Here is a 15,272-nt window from a genome sequence, read left to right as displayed (position 1 = left end):
AACCATGGAAGTCTTTTAGAAGAGTTGCAGAGAGGTAGCCACGTATAAACCCTAGAACAGGCTCTTGTGCCTTTATTTATTTATTTTATTACATATAATATAGCCGAAGCTCTCTGGGTGGTTTACAAAAGTTAATTTTTAAAACAAAACAAAACACCCAATTCTCTCGTTGTGCCCTATATCTAAATAGAGGCATGTTTTGTTTCAGCAGCCCTTTCATCAAGAGGAAAATCTGAAGTATGGGTGGGTGTGGAGGGGAAAAAAGTCTGGTGCTATTGTGAGAAGTAATATATCTTATTTCGCTGGTATTTTGACTCCTGCATATCCTTAAAAAAAATAGGTCACTGGTTGTTACCTGAGTGCAGGGCCGGTGCCAGACTATTTTGCGCCCTAGGCAAGGTGAGCTACATTCACACACACACACCCAAAAAATGCCAACTTTGATTTTTAAGAACAGATGTTTCCTGGAAAAAATAAGAAGCACAAAACTTGAAACTGCTAAATTTATTTTAAAGTGCAAGAAATACGTCATGCCAATTCTAGCAAACAAATTGGAAAGGAACGTCTAAGGGTCTAAAATGCATTATTTAATAGGAACATCACCTCCAAATCATCCCCCCCAACTCACACACACACACACACACAGCATCACTCACTCCAAACAAACACACACATGAACACATGCATTTACTCAAAGACCCCATGCACCCATACATTCTCTCTCTCTCTTTCTCTCTCTTCCGGGCGCGTTCCAGAAGTCCGAACGTGGAGCCCCCCCACCCCCACCCCAGCGTCCCTGGCTTCGCTTCAGCTGGGCGGGCGCAGGGCGCCATCTCGCCCGCCCAGGCCCAGCTGAATCCTCAGGCCAGCCTGGTTCACAGCCAACGCGCGTGAGTACTGCGCTGTGCCCGGCGCCCCTCTTAGCTTGGCGCTCTAGGCGGCCGCCTGAGTGGCCTCTATGGTAGCACCGGCCCTGCCTGAGTGAGCTTAAAGAACAAGGAAAAACTGTAGAAGGGGAAATTCCACCAGCATCAGCTTCTCCTTTAATTGGAAGGCGAAACGCTGCAGCTGGGGGGGAAATCCCTCTTTGATGCAACTCGGAAGTAAATTCCACAGATTTCAATAGAGCCTACTCCCAAGTAAATATGCACAGGATTGCAGCACATACAGGCATTTGCTCAGGCGCTGGAACCAGCAAATCAAGCTGTATCAACCTGCTTTTTTAATTATTAAGTAAAAAGAAGAGTCTTGTGACACCTGAAATGCTGTAACAAATCTATGGTAGCAGAAGGTTTGGGAGACTGGAGCCCATACCTTGTTGTGTATCCTCAAACTGGCTCTTTATATATTTTATGATCTCAGATCATTCTTTTTATTCAGTTTATGGGAGTCTTTCAGGTGCTGCTGTTAGGAATGCACACGCTGGCTTGCTTCACGCCGAAGCCTCACCCTGCCCCAATGAGCATACAGTCTCATTATCTGGCAATGGAGGAGGCGGGTGAGAGAGCGGCTGGGCTAACGAGGGCTTGGGCCTCTAGCCAAGTAAGTGGGTGAATGAGGAGGGGAGGGAGACAAATAGGAATTCAAAGGAGAATGGGGGGGGGGAGAGGAGGATGTTGCTGACCTCCATCTCGGAGACAGGCGCCTCATGGATGCATTGGTGGGGTGAGAGGGACACTGTTCAGCCACCAACCTTGCAAAGATGAGGACCCTCCTGCAGCGGCCCACGGCTCTCCCTGGGGTTTTCTGGATGCTTCTTGGCTGTATGACAGGTATCGCCAGGGATGGAGCAATGGAAAATAACAGAAAGGGGCATCACCCATTGAGAGGGGGGGGGTCGGAAGGGGGTCGGGACCCCTCTCCACTTGCGGTTCGGAGGCTCGTTTGCGCTTGGTCCGCCGGTCTGTCTGCGTGTTTTACTGGAGGGGACAGGGCCTGAGCACATCTCTGGATGTCAGGGTTTAACCTTTTCAGCAAGCAGCAGGAGAATTTGCATCAGGGTCTCTGTGTTGAGGGAAGGGGGGGTTCAGCCTTGACCCATGGAAATGGCATCCCCCACACTGTTATTAGCTGCAGAGTGGGAGGAAGAGCCCCCCATGGCTACGAGCAGCTGGGGCGGGCATTGCTTCAGTTGGAGACACAGCATGCACGGAAAGGGTTAGAAGAGGGCAACCAGGATGGTCAGGGGTCTGGAAACAAAGCCCTATGAGGAGAGATTATTATTATTATTTTTTATTATTTATTTATATAGCACCATCAATGTACATGGTGCTGTAAGACTGAAAGAACTGGGCATGTTTAGCCTGGAGGAGAGAAGATTGAGGGGAGACATGATAGCACTCTTCAAATACTTAAAAGGTTGTCACACGGAGGAGGGCCAGGATCTCTTCTCGATCCTCCCAGAGTGCAGGACACGGAATAACGGGCTCAAGTTACAGGAAGCCAGATTCCGGCTGGACATCAGGAAAAACGTCCTGACTGTTAGAGCAGTACGACAATGGAATCAGTTGCCTGGTGAGGTTGTGGGCTCTCCCACACTAGAGGGCTTCAAGAGGCAGCTGGACAAGCATCTGTCAGGGATGCTTTAGGGTGGATTCCTGCACTGAGCAGGGTGATGGACTTGATGGCCTTGTAGGCCCCTTCCAACTCTGCTATTCTATGATTCTATGAAATCCCGTTACGTCCATATTTGCCCCCCCATATTTGCCTTCCATATTTGCCCCCACCCCACCCCAGAGTTCCTTTTCTCTAAGGAATATCTCCTACTTCACCCTGGGATCAGGGCGCCTTCAGAGTGACTGTGCATGAGCCCAGACTGTGGGGTGGCAAGAGTGATTAGGCAAGGGTGTCTTTCTCAGGAGTCAAGGGGGCTGAAATGGATCATTCAGGACAGAGAAGAGAAAGGACTTATTCTCGTAAATGAACTCACTTGCCAGAAGGCAGATGGGCCAGTGGCTTAGAGAGCTCTTAAAAAGTACCCAAAGGAACGTCCCCTCCTGTATGCACCTCCCTGGATCTTTAGGACATCTTTGGAGAACCTGATCTGGGTGCCTCTGCTGGAGGAAGTTCGTTGGGTGGGTACAAGAGGGAGAGCCTTCTCTGTGGTGGCCCCTCATTTATGAAACGACATCCACAAGGGGGCTCAGCTGGCACCTAGATTTTTACCTTTTTAGCATCAGGTGAATCTTGTTTTTTCCCCTCCTGGGTATTTTAGAAATTTGGTTTATTATTGCCATGGCTTTTTAAAATATTTGCTGATACTTATATTTGCTTTTAATGTATTCTATACGTTATCATTGCTTATGTGTTTTATATTTGCTTATACTTTGTTAAATATTTGCTTATGCTGTGCTCTTTGTTGTTTTATATTGTATTTTGTTCTTTTAACTATTTCTAATCTTCCTGGAGAACACTTGCTATGGAGCCAACTCATTCATGGAAGCAGCCTTCCCCAGCCTGGTGCTCTCCAGATGTGTTAGACTACACCTCCCATTTTCCCCAGCCAGCAGGGGTACCGGTCTAGAAGGACACTTTTGTCTAATGCAACAAAGGCGTTTCATTCTCATAGCCCTTGTGGTTGGTTGGGGCTGAAATCCTCAACATACGAACCACTGTGGAGTAAGCCCCATGGAACTCAGAAGGACTTCCTTATGAGTAAACACGTTCGCTCAGGCTGTAATGCTATGCGAGAACTGTGGGGGGGAAGCTGCCCTGGGGGAGAAGCTGAATTGCGCTTACCTGGCCGGGCCAAGGACGGAGATTCTACCTGCAACCTCAGCCCCAAGCAGTCGCTCCCGCCTCCTCAATTATCGCCAATTACCTTGAGGCGATGTCACTGTTCCAGGCGCTTCAATTAGTTCTCCGGCCTGGGAATCCGCCAGCGTGGCCTTTCCCATTCAGCGCGATGCCTTTGTGCTTCACCGTGGGGAAAGTGGGAAAAACAAGCCGACCCCAAACAGTCGCTGGGCAGTGGGGGAGACACAGCCTCATTGTTCAGCCCGCAACACAGGCTTTTTCTCCAGCTCCAGGCCCGGCTCCTCGGCTTTGGGGGAAAGGGTGAACAGGGCAGAGCTGAGTTTGAGAGCACCATGGCTTGTTCATGCAACAGCTCTCCTTTGCCACGTCGCTGGAGCGGTGGGGGGCGTTTTTCCTGCGACCCACGGGGAAAGCTGGTCAGGGTCACAGCAGCTCAAAGTGGGCAGAAGAATCACAGCCGGTGACGGTGGAGTTTGCAGATTGTGTTGTGGTTTCTCTCTGTGCCGCCCTATTCCCTCCCTCTCTCTCTCTCTCTCTCTCTCTCTCTCTCTCTCTCTCTCTCTCTCTCTCTCTCACACACACACACACACACACACACACACACACACACACACACACGAGGAAGCGCTTCACAGCTGAGCTGGAGGCAACCTCACCCATCTTCAGGGGTTGGACCCCTCCCCAATCTAGCAAAAGGCAAAGAAGAGACAAGTACATTTACCAAGCAAGAGAGGTGCAAACTCAGCGACTGGGTTCAGACAACACGATAACCAACGGTGGCTTAAATAGTCAACGGTGGGTTATTGTGTCGTCTGTCGAGACATTTTCACACCACGGTTGGTTCTTCGCCCGAAATCGCCAACGCAAATCACCAACACTGTGCAGGGTTGATTATTTGAACAACCGTTGGTTATCGTGTACCGTTGACTATTTCGTCGGGCGCGGTTGTTTTCAGGGACCACAGAGTCCCCTGGCAAGAGCGACCAAAGCGGTGGCTGCCGCTCTAGACCAGCTGGCAGAACTTGCAATGGCTGATGGGATACCAGCAGGAGGACTGAAGGGGGAGAGGGAGGGGGATGTGTCAATCAAACACACCATTGATTAATAGTCAACCCAACGCTGGCCTTAACCCACACCACGGTTGATTATTATCATGATGTGTGGGGAGCAGCCCCTCAATAATCAACCGAGGAGTTGACTATTAATCTATTGTCTGAATGCAGCCAGTCTCTTGTAACAGTTAAAGCATAACTGACCTGTGGTAAGTGGTTGCCTTGCATCAGAAGCAAAGACGTGGGCCTCTGAGGAGCATCAGAAGTGACCCTCGAGGATCACGTCGAGACCCTCTCTTTTTGCAAGGATCCCAAGCGACCAGCAGTCCTGAACTAGTTAGCCGGTTGTGCACCGATGGTGCAGCTCCTATCCAGCCCTGCCATAAGCGAGGGTAAAGCGGCCACTTGAACATCCACTAAAGCAGGGGAGAAACGCAGTCGGAGGTTTACCTAAAAGGTGCACGTGCTAATTTATCTGTATAGATGCAGATTTAGAAATCACTTGGCAAAATTCAATCAAAATGCAATGCACCTCCCCAGAGGGGAGAAGACTGCGTCCGGGCCTCTGGCGTAATAGACCTATGCGGAAGCGCATCAACCGGGGCTTGTTCCACTCAGTCCAGCATTCTTTGCGAGGCGCTGAGCAACCAGCCGGCATGAGGCGATTGAGGGTGGGCAGGAGGAGGACACTGCTGAGCCCCCCTGGTGCTGAACGCTTTCTGTCTCTCTCTTCCAGGCTCCGGGGCCGTGAAGGTGTCGGTGGTGGCTGACCGCATCCAGGTGGTGCGGGGAGGGAGCGCCCTCTTGCCCTGCTCCTTCCGCACCATGGCCCCTTTGAGCCGCCTCAACATCATCTGGACTGTCACCCCATCCTCAGAGCCCAGCCACCCGCAGCAAGTGAGTGCAAGCAGACACCTTTCTCCCCTGCTACCCTGTGCCCCTCCCACCCTGAAACGTAAGGACTAGCGCCTTTAACGTTTTATCTAAAAACAAACCAACATTAAGGTCTAGCAACTTTAACGTTTTATTTCAAAGCACACTGAGAAGCACATGAGAGCACTCTTCAAATACTTAAAAGGTTGTCACACAGAGGAGGGCCAGGATCTCTTCTCGATCCTCCCAGAGTGCAGGACACGGAATAGTGGGCTCAAGTGAAAGGAAGCCAGATTCCGGCTGGACATCAGGAAAAACTTCCTGACTGTTAGAGCAGTACGACAATGGAACCAGTTACCTAGGGAGGTCTCTCCCACACTAGAGGCCTTCGAGAGGCAGCTGGACAGCCACCTGTCAGGGATGCTTTAGGGTGGATTCCTGCATTGAGCAGGGGGTTGGACTCGATGGCCTTGTAGGCCCCTTCCAATTCTGCTATTCTATGATTCTAAGTAGCAGGCCCTTAAGTTCCAAGTGGCCGCAGGGATTCCTTGGGCCTGTTTGGGGCACCTTGGACTATTAGAACTCTGTTTTCCATGATGCGTGAGGAGAGGCAGCATGGTGTGGCTAAAGAAGGCATGACCCCCCAGATGCCGCTGGACTCCCAACTCCCATCATCCCCAGTCAGTATGGCCAAGGATGATGGGAGCTGGAGTCCAGCGGCCAGAGGGCCACAGGTTCGCCACCCTTGGGCTGGCATGTCGGATTGAGAGGGGAGAGCCGGCTGCGATTCCCTGCTCAGCCGTGATGCTTGCTGGGTATTTGGGCTCAGCCATCTTCTCTCGTCCTGACCTCCCACGCAGGGTTGTTGTGAGGACACGATGCAGGAGGGGAAGTTCTGCGTGCAGCCTTGAGCACTTTGTGGAGAGGTGGGGGAACCTATGAACCAATATATCCAGCCTAAAGGGCAGGGAAGGCTCCCGGCTCCCATGGAGTCATCCAGAGAAGGGGACAGCTGGCAGGGCCCCACCCATGTGTCAGATGCTCTCCGCACTTCCTCGAAGTTCCGGGCCCAGCGCTTCCCAGGCTTGGCTTTGGGTGGAGGAGAAAGTCCTGGAGGCGTTGGGTGGAAACCTTTGGTTTATTTACAAGTATGCAAAGTAGGGCATAAGATGAAGGAAGCAGGTCGTGCAGGGGAGGGCCAGGCCCCAGTCGATCCACTCCCCTACATCTGGTCTCCACCTGGCTCCCACCTTTCCGCTATCCCTCTGTCCCCAAACTGCCTCAAACCAGAGAGAAATCTCCAGCCATATCCTACCTTATGAGCATTGAGGAAATCCTGAGCTGTTAACAAATGCTCTCCCTAACAAAGGTATGTTGCTCAGACCCTTTAACACCTGCCGTGCAGGTTCCTTAGGAGGCCCAGGCCTTAGCCAGGTATTGGAGGCCATCCAGTGTAGATCTGGGGTCGGTGGGGGGGGGGGGGGGAGGCAAATGTACAGATTTTGTTCAATCTCTTCCAAGTGTGTTTCGTGGATTGCCAGACACCTTTCTTTCCATCATCTGCTCATGGGTGGCATCATTTGCTTTTCTTTTTTAGGGATATCAGAGAATTTCGCTCCACTTCCGCATTCGCGCGAATGGGCTTTAGCTCCAGGGCCGGCCTTACCGTTAGGCAAAGTGAGGCAGCTGCCTCAGGCAGCAGATTTTGAGTGCCATGAAAAGGCAGCAACATTGTTAATGATTTGATTTATTATTATTGCATTTTTTTACTCTCGGGGAGAGGCACGTGGCCAGATTTGGGTACTGAGCACTCTGACCACTTGCTATTCTGCCTCAGGCAGCGAAATGTCTTGGGCCGGCCCTGATTAGCGCAAATGCAAATTCGCACAACCTCTCACCCCAGAGTAAAGCGACAACCCACAAGTCCACGGAATCTACGTAACTCGTAAGAAGCCAGCGGGCCGTGGAAGCGTAGAAATCGGAACTCACTTGAACGCATTGCAGGTTTCTTTGGCATTGGCAGCTGTGGGCCAGAGGTTGGATGAACGAGGAATCTCGAGCCCAAAGAGTTGTGGGCGTCCCAGCCTCGACTTCTGCCTTCCGTCTTACTGGGGCTTCCTCTGCTCCGCAGATCCTTGCTTTCGAGCAGGGCGAGGTGGTGGAGAGCGTCTCCCACTACGCCGGGCGGGCGGGCTTTGCTTTCTCGCCCACCAAGAGTGCTAGCATCGTCCTGAACGACACGCGCGGCTCCGACAGTGGCATGTACCAGTGCAGCGTGACGAACCCGCCGGACACTGCAACGCCCAACATTGGGGTCGTCCGGCTCACTGTCTTTGGTATGTTCACATCCCCGCAAAGCCCCATAAGTGCAGCGCCAGGATCTCACAGGTGGCAAAGCACCACTATGTGAACATGAAATGGTACCCATAGTTGCACTAACACCCTGCCTGACACCCCAGTGTCAGCCTGGAGAAGAGAAGGCCGAGGGGAGACATGAGAGCACTCTGGAGATCGCACACAATGCGGTGGGATTTGCTTTTGTGTGGCAAAGGTGAGGAGCAGGCTGCAAATCTTTCTTCCTACCTGCTCTTTTGTAAATTAGGGTGCAATCTTATGCATTCATATAGAGAAAAAAGCCCTACGATTTTCAGCCTTTTTTCCTGTCTAAACATACCTAGGATCGCACTCCACTGTACCTGCAAAGGGTGCACTGAGGTCTTGCAAAGGGCTGTTTTGACCTAGCAGCTCAGCTCTTGCAAAGCTTGTGTCACTTAAATTAGCAGTAAACACTGCCCAGGCAACGGGAGCATGGAACGTGGTTTTATATTTGTGGGGGGCAAGAAGTGGGTTTGTGATTCGATGTCCCACAGTGCCGCCGTCTAATCCGAAATGCTCCAGCGAGGGCGACAGGGAAGAGGGGGGCACCCTCCACTTCTCGTGCACCGTGGACGAAGGGACGCCCGCACCCACTTTCACCTGGGAGAAGATCCCGCCTGATACGCAGCCGTTGGTGATGAGCTACGAAGGTAACAAAAACCAAGGAGAGGCGATATTTAGCCTGAGATGGTTGTTGGGGTGAAGATCAACGTAAATGTGATGCCAGGTGCATGAGCAGCAGTTGCATGAATGGGTCTGTTAAGTTGTTTTTTAAGTTGTTTTAAACAGCGGGCACCGTCTGGATCAGGGCCCTGGCCAGGAACTTGGATGGCTTTAACCCGTTCAAACAGCAGCTTTGCCACAATGGCCACTCAGGTGCCTCTGGGGACATGAAGGAAAATGCACACTGAGTATTCAGAGTGAACGCGCCTTTGAACGTGGATAAATGCATCTTCTTCCATCTCCAGTAGGTTTTCTGGCTCATTTTGGAGAATTTCTTAATAAGACACAGTTGTACGGCAGCCACTAAAATGCAATGCAGAAAATCCTTACAAGAAAGCATTGCATTAGCTGGGGTTGGAGATGATCATATACACATATTCAGTCGTAATTTCTCACATGTGATGGGCTTTGCCAAGTCATGCTGTCTTTTACTGAGCCAGAATTTTCCTGACCTTAGAGCATGTTTCAAGTATGACTGCTTTCTGGATGTTGGTGTGGGTGTATTTTGCTAGGCCCAGTTTCAGAAGGTTTTCTGTAGAAATAAATAAATAAATGTGATGCCGGTGCCTGACGTGACTAACAGAATCATTGTAACCTTTTCCTGTTGCCATAGTTCTTTAACGTCCATAGCCGATGGTGTATATTTTCCTCTTTTCCTCTTCCTTTTTGTCATTAGGTATTGCTATGTCAATGAGGTATGTGTGTTTTTCTTTTTTGTCTATAACTGTTCTGTCTGGTCGATTGCAAGGTCTTGTCTTGGCTGTATAAATTGTTCTGTCCTGGTGTATTCTATGGTCTGCACTTTCCAAGATTGTTTCGGGCGAGTATGTATAGTGTGGTGTAGGTTGTTTGATGACCAGTTGTTGGTGAATTATGATGGCGATGATTAGCATTTCTATACTGCCCTATAGCCAAGGCCCTCTGGGCAGTCTATAAAGATTAAAAACGAAGATGACTCTTGTTTCTAGCATATTGTGATAAAAGAGGGAGGGGGGAAATAAATGTCCCCTGGAGCTTAACTTCTCCTTTGGCTGTCGCCCACTGCAATCCCTTGCCGGGCAGGTGACCGTCGCACGCTCCTGACCTTGCACAACCTGACTGCGGCTGCCTCCGGCCTGTACCGCTGCACAGCCTCAAACATGCTGGGTTCCGTCTCCTGCGCCCTGGAGCTGCGCGTTCACGTCCGTGAGTATCGCTGGGAGCCGCAACCTGCCGGTTTATTTTATCTTTGTGTTTGCTTTTCGGCTGCCTTCAACGGTGGGATGTTTGCTTCTAAACTGATTCTATTCACGGAACGATCTGCAAATTCAGATTACTCACATAATAAAACGTTACCAGGATTGTACCACTTTACACTGCAGCGATAGGCGTGTGTACTTAAAAAAGCAGACGAACGTTCACATGTGTTAGAAGACCTCCCAATGTGCTAGTTCTCTACCTGCAGGGTGAATCGTTTGTGGAGGCAGGGGAAATAAACTTGCTTTTTAAAAAGCATTTAAATATGTAATCCCGCTATTGCAGTCAGAAGTGGCCCAGTCCATGCAAGGGCGATTTTAAATGCACTGATCGCTAAATAGCTCCCCGCTGCGGGGCCATCCCTGGCTTCCAAAATGCGCAGGCGTGCACCCTACTGAGTCATGAGGTATAAAAGTAACAGGTTTTTAGAGATCCTAATTCAGCTTTCCCCAACCTGGTGCCCTCCAGATGTGTGGGACTGCAATTCCCATCATGCCCAGGCCAGCCGCCATGGCCACACAGGCTGTGAATAATGGGGCGTTGTAGTCCAACGCAGATTGGGGAACAGCACCCTAATCCCATTGTGTCCTGGGAGTGGTTTTCTATTCAGGATTTATAATCTGGCTTGAAAGCCCTGTGCAGCCACCTCCCCACGCCCCATTAAAGGGCCATTAGATGATCTGGCAAAAGCCACCGCCTACATTTCCAAGACTGGGTCAAGGGCTCTCCCCTCCACCCTGCTAAAGATTCAGACCTGGAGATTAAAAAGTGCCTCTGAACTTGTGCAAAGAGCCTTTCCCTCAGCCCTGAATATCCACTACTAGGCAGGAGGGGGATGAAGTAGCTTCTCCTTGCAGCCACTAAGAGACAGGGCACCTCTCTTTTTAACAGATCAGCCCTTGGGTTGGGATTGTTCAGCTTTATACTCGTTAGTAATATCTCGCACCACAACAAAGAGCCTTGAGCTACGAATCAGGAAGTGCCTCAGTTCCAATGTCATAACTTCCTCAGGCAAGCCTCAGTTTCCCAACCGAGGAGCAGCAGCAGCAGCTCTGAACCCTCCAAAGTGTTTCTTACAGGGGTGGGGATTTAATGAAGCCCTGCTTGCTAGCTGTCCAGTTCCGGGCCCCTAAAATCATGGGCCACTCCAAATCCCCTCTCCCGTTCCCCATTAAACTCTGCTGTTCTCCTTGGCATCTGGACCCCTTCCTGGAGCGGTCTGTCGCTCGCGCCAAAGCAGGCCATCGAAGAGGGCTCCCCCGTAAACTCCCCTTTTCTAATCCCGTTCTGTTGCTGTGTTTCAGCGCCCCACGAGACCACCTCCCTTGTGGTGGGCATCACCCTCATGCTCAGCATGGGCCTGGTGCTGCTCACGCTCTTTGCACTGGTGCTGTGGCTGCACCACCAGAGCGTGGGCAAGTGGACGGAAGAGGACGACTCGCGTAACAAGAGGAGGTAAGAACATAAGACCAGCCCTGAGACCGGATCAGACCCAGGGTCCATCTAGTCCAGCGCTCTGTTCACACAGGGGCCAACCAGCCGTCGGCTGGGGACCAACAAAGCAGGACATGGTGCAACAGCACCCTCCCACCCATGTTCCCCAGCATCTGGTACACACAGGCTATTGCCTCGAATACTGGAGATAGCACACAACCATCAGGGCTAGTAGCCCTTGATAGCCTTCTCCTCCAGGAATTTATCCAACCCCCTTTTAAAGCCATCCAAATTGGTGCCCATCACTACATCTTGTGGTAGTGAGTTTCATAATTTAACCATGCGCTGTGTGAAGAAGTCCTTCCTTTTATTTCATAGAATCATAGAATAGCAGAGTTGGAAGGGGCCTACAAGGCCATCGAGTCCAACCCCCTGCTCAATGCAGGAATCCACCCTAAAGCATCCCCGACAGATGCTTGTCCAGCTGCCTCTTGAAGGCCTCTAGTGTGGGAGAGCCCCCAACCTCCCTAGGTAACTGACTCCATTGTCGCACTGCTCTAACAGTCAGGAAGTTTTTCCTGATGTCCAGCTGGAATCTGGCTTCCTTTAACTTGAGCCCATTACTCCGTGTCCTGCACTCTGGGAGGATCGAGAAGAGATCCTGGCCTGGATCTCCCATGTCCTGGATCTCCCATCAGTCAGCTTTATGGGATAACTCCAGGTTCTAGTATTTTGAGAGAGAAATGCCTCCCTGTCCACATTCTCCACACCAGGCATCATTTTGTCCACCTCTATCCTGTCTCCCCTCAGCCTCCTTTTCTCCAAGCTAAACAATCCCAGCTCTTGCAACCTTCCCTCATAGGGGAGATGCTCCAGCCCCTTAATCATTTCAGTTGCCCTTTTTCCAGATCTTTAATATTCTTTCTTAGGTTTGGTGACCAGAACTGTACACAGTATTCCAGGTGTGGTTGCACCATTGATTTGTATAAGGGCAGTACGATACTGGCAATTTTATTCTCAATTCCTTTTCTTATAATGCCTAACATGGGAGTTTGCCTTCATTTCAGCGGCCACCCACTGGGCGGACATTTTCATCCATCTGTCCACCACAATCCCAAGATCTCTTTCTTGTTCGGTCACGGCCAGCTCAGATCCCATCAGGTTATAGTTGAAGCTGGGTTTTTTCTGCCCCAACATGCATCACCTTGCACTCGCTTCCATTGAACCGCAACTGCCATTTGGACGCCCGCCCTCCCAGCTTGGAGAGATCCCTTTGGAGCTCCTCACAATCCCTTTGTGTTTTAACAACCTTAACTAATTTGGTGTCATCGTTAAACTTGGCCACTTCACTGCTCACTCCTAATTCCAGATCATTTATGAAGAAGTTGAAAAGAATTGGTACGGGGCAGGAGGCCTTCCACCATGCGGGCCCAATGCTTCTTCCCCTGTAAGCAGGTCAACACCTTCTCTGCTGGTTTAAGCTGTGTCGTGATCACGTCTAAAATCATTATGACGCTACTGAACACGGAGGCTGACAGCCAAGCGGTAGCTCTCCAAGAGTTGACTTGCTAAAACAAAGGATTCAGCAAGCCTTTGCAAAACCTGAGCTACAAGCGAGTAGAGATTAACCACAGCCACACACACAACGCAGTCCTCAGCACCTGGGGGAACCTCCTCGTGGTAGTGCTGGGAAGCTCTGGTCTTTTACTCCTCTGTGAGCTGAAAAGGGGGCCAAAGCCCATTTTGGGAAAACACCTGCAGCACGGGGAAGGCCAGCACCTGGAGCTGGTGGAATTACCCACATAACCCCCCTTTGAAACCAACGGGGGAGGCCAGGAGGAGACCAGCCCAAGAGAAGAGGCACCTCTTCCATTTGCCCTGGCTGTTTCTCCACCATAGGGCCTGTTCAGACAACACGCTAAGCCATGCCTAGGCCGCTATCCCTTTTGCAGCAAATGGTGAGCGTGTTTAAAGCATGGTTAGGAATGGTTCACACGACACACTAAGCCATAGTGTTTAGCTCAAAACGCTTAACCACTGTGAATTCACGTGTCGTGTGATCATTGATTCTTCCTCTCCTGCCCACGACGATTGCTCCGTTATACAGCTTTTGCTAAAGAGGGAGAGAGAGAATGCTTGAACTTTAGATATGTTTCAGAGTGGTCTTGAGTTTGAGCCTGGAGTGCACTGGGCAGCATCCAGGAGAGGGGGTGGGGAGGTTAAAGCCTCCTCCCACTCTGTGACCCCGTTCAGACGACACCTTAAACCATGGCTTTAACCACATTGAATAAGGCTCTTTGCTTTATTCACCGTGGTTAAAGCCATGGTTTAAGGTGTCTTCTGAACGGGGCCACTCAGTGACCCAAATGGGCATTGCTGCTTCCACACCACCATTAGTGGTGTAGAAGGGGGAGGAACTGGGGGGGGGCACACAACTCACACCATCAGGCCGTGTGTGCGTGTGATTTAGGCCTTTGTAGATGCAGCCCCCACCTTTAATTGCTCCAGCGTTTTAAAGGAGTCATGATCCGTGAGCAAAGGCTCACGCCGTCCACCTCGAATTAATGCATGCTGAGGGGAAACACTCGGTGCTTCCACGTGGTCTGGGCCGGCCACGGCACGCTGGCGTTCTAACGCTTCACTGTTGCTCTGCAGGACCGACAGCTTCTCTCTGGGGCGCCTGATAGTGGCAAAGAGCCCCCCTGGAGACACCCCCGTGGGCAGTCCCGCCACCAAGCCCCTGTGGATTTTCACCAGCTCCACGCCCAACACCACCTACGCCCACCGCGAATGGAGACCCCAGCCTGGAACCGTGAGCCAGGGGCGGTGGAGGAGCTGCAGCCTCTCCGAACGGCAGGGCTCCTCATCCAGCGGCGAAGAGAAGCCGCCTGTGCAGGGCCTCTTCCCCAAACCCACCGGATTCCTGGTCTAGGACCAGCAACGTGTAGGTGGAAGAAACGGCGCTTGCGCATTGGGCCGGAGACTGGACATATCTGGGGCTACGGGGGAGCCCTGTGTTTTAATAATAAATAATCTAACATCTTGTGCTTGGAATTCACATGGGCTGTGAGGCCATTTGCTCAGTCTGGTGCACGTCGGCAGAATCTGGAAAGGTTGGCGCACGTGCAATGGCTGGCAATGGCTCCCCACGAGGAGACCTTTGCAGGCCAAGTGGAGCAGGAGGATGAAAGCATTTTGAAAAACAATCAAGCCCACTGTGAATTTCTGTCCAGGTACAGGAACACAAGTGACATTGTACACATAACGTTAATCCTTTTTAACCGTAGGGGGGTCTCATGTCCACCATTTTCTGGCATAAGGGGGGGGATGTGAGGTGCAAGACAAGGGCCACAGGGGAACACCAGCTGAAGGCCCCACGCTCAGGGCCTGGAGGCATCTCCAGAGAAGGCGAGGAAAGTCCTTCCTCTGCCAGAAATGCTGGAGCCCTTCCTGCTGCTCAGAAGAGGCAGTCCGGAGCGAGACGGACTAACAGTGTGTCTTGGGATAAGGCAGCTTCCCATGAGCCCCGAGGGGGAAATTCCCTGGGATTCCCCTTTCCGGTCAACAAGCAGGAAAAGCCGAGAAACACATACACACACACCCCACAGGGCTTGTTCTCTCCAGGGCAAGGAGAAGGCCTTAAGGCCACATCTTCATGGCCCCAAGCAACCCAGGAGATTTCTCAAGTGCTGCCATGGCCCCTGGAGAACAGAGAAGCAAGCCACAGGACCCAGGCCAAGCGCTCTCCCCTGACTCACATGCAGGGGCTACAGCTAGCCCACAAGCCAAACCCAGCTGGCCGGCAGCCACACAGAACACAAA

General features: G+C 51.4%; 1 protein-coding gene across 1 annotated transcript; it reads left to right on the top strand.

Moving 5' to 3' along the window:
• Positions 1-1,702: 1,702 nt before the first annotated feature.
• Positions 1,703-14,386, top strand: LOC134412333 (immunoglobulin superfamily member 11-like). The gene is made up of 7 exons (XM_063146234.1): positions 1,703-1,772; positions 5,545-5,705; positions 7,813-8,017; positions 8,552-8,707; positions 9,843-9,965; positions 11,321-11,471; positions 14,106-14,386. Exons 1-7 carry the CDS (start codon positions 1,703-1,705, stop codon positions 14,380-14,382), a joined length of 1,143 nt encoding a protein of 380 aa, XP_063002304.1. The 3' UTR covers positions 14,383-14,386.
• Positions 14,387-15,272: the final 886 nt, after the last annotated feature.

This window comes from Elgaria multicarinata, chromosome 21 (genome assembly GCF_023053635.1).
Source record: "Elgaria multicarinata webbii isolate HBS135686 ecotype San Diego chromosome 21, rElgMul1.1.pri, whole genome shotgun sequence".
NCBI lineage: Eukaryota > Metazoa > Chordata > Lepidosauria > Squamata > Anguidae > Elgaria > Elgaria multicarinata.
The sequence above is the reverse complement of the archived record's forward strand: the minus strand, read 5'-3'. Positions and strand labels throughout refer to the sequence as shown.

Excerpts from the sequence above, each read along its gene's own strand:
- LOC134412333 (XM_063146234.1), top strand. The coding sequence starts at position 1,703 with ATGAGGACCCTCCTGCAGCGGCCCACGGCTCTCCCTGGGGTTTTCTGG. Across the intron at positions 8,708-9,842 it reads GTTGGTGATGAGCTACGAAG|GTGACCGTCGCACGCTCCTG; the intron begins GTAACAAAAACC and ends CTTGCCGGGCAG. Across the intron at positions 9,966-11,320 it reads GGAGCTGCGCGTTCACGTCC|CGCCCCACGAGACCACCTCC; the intron begins GTGAGTATCGCT and ends GCTGTGTTTCAG.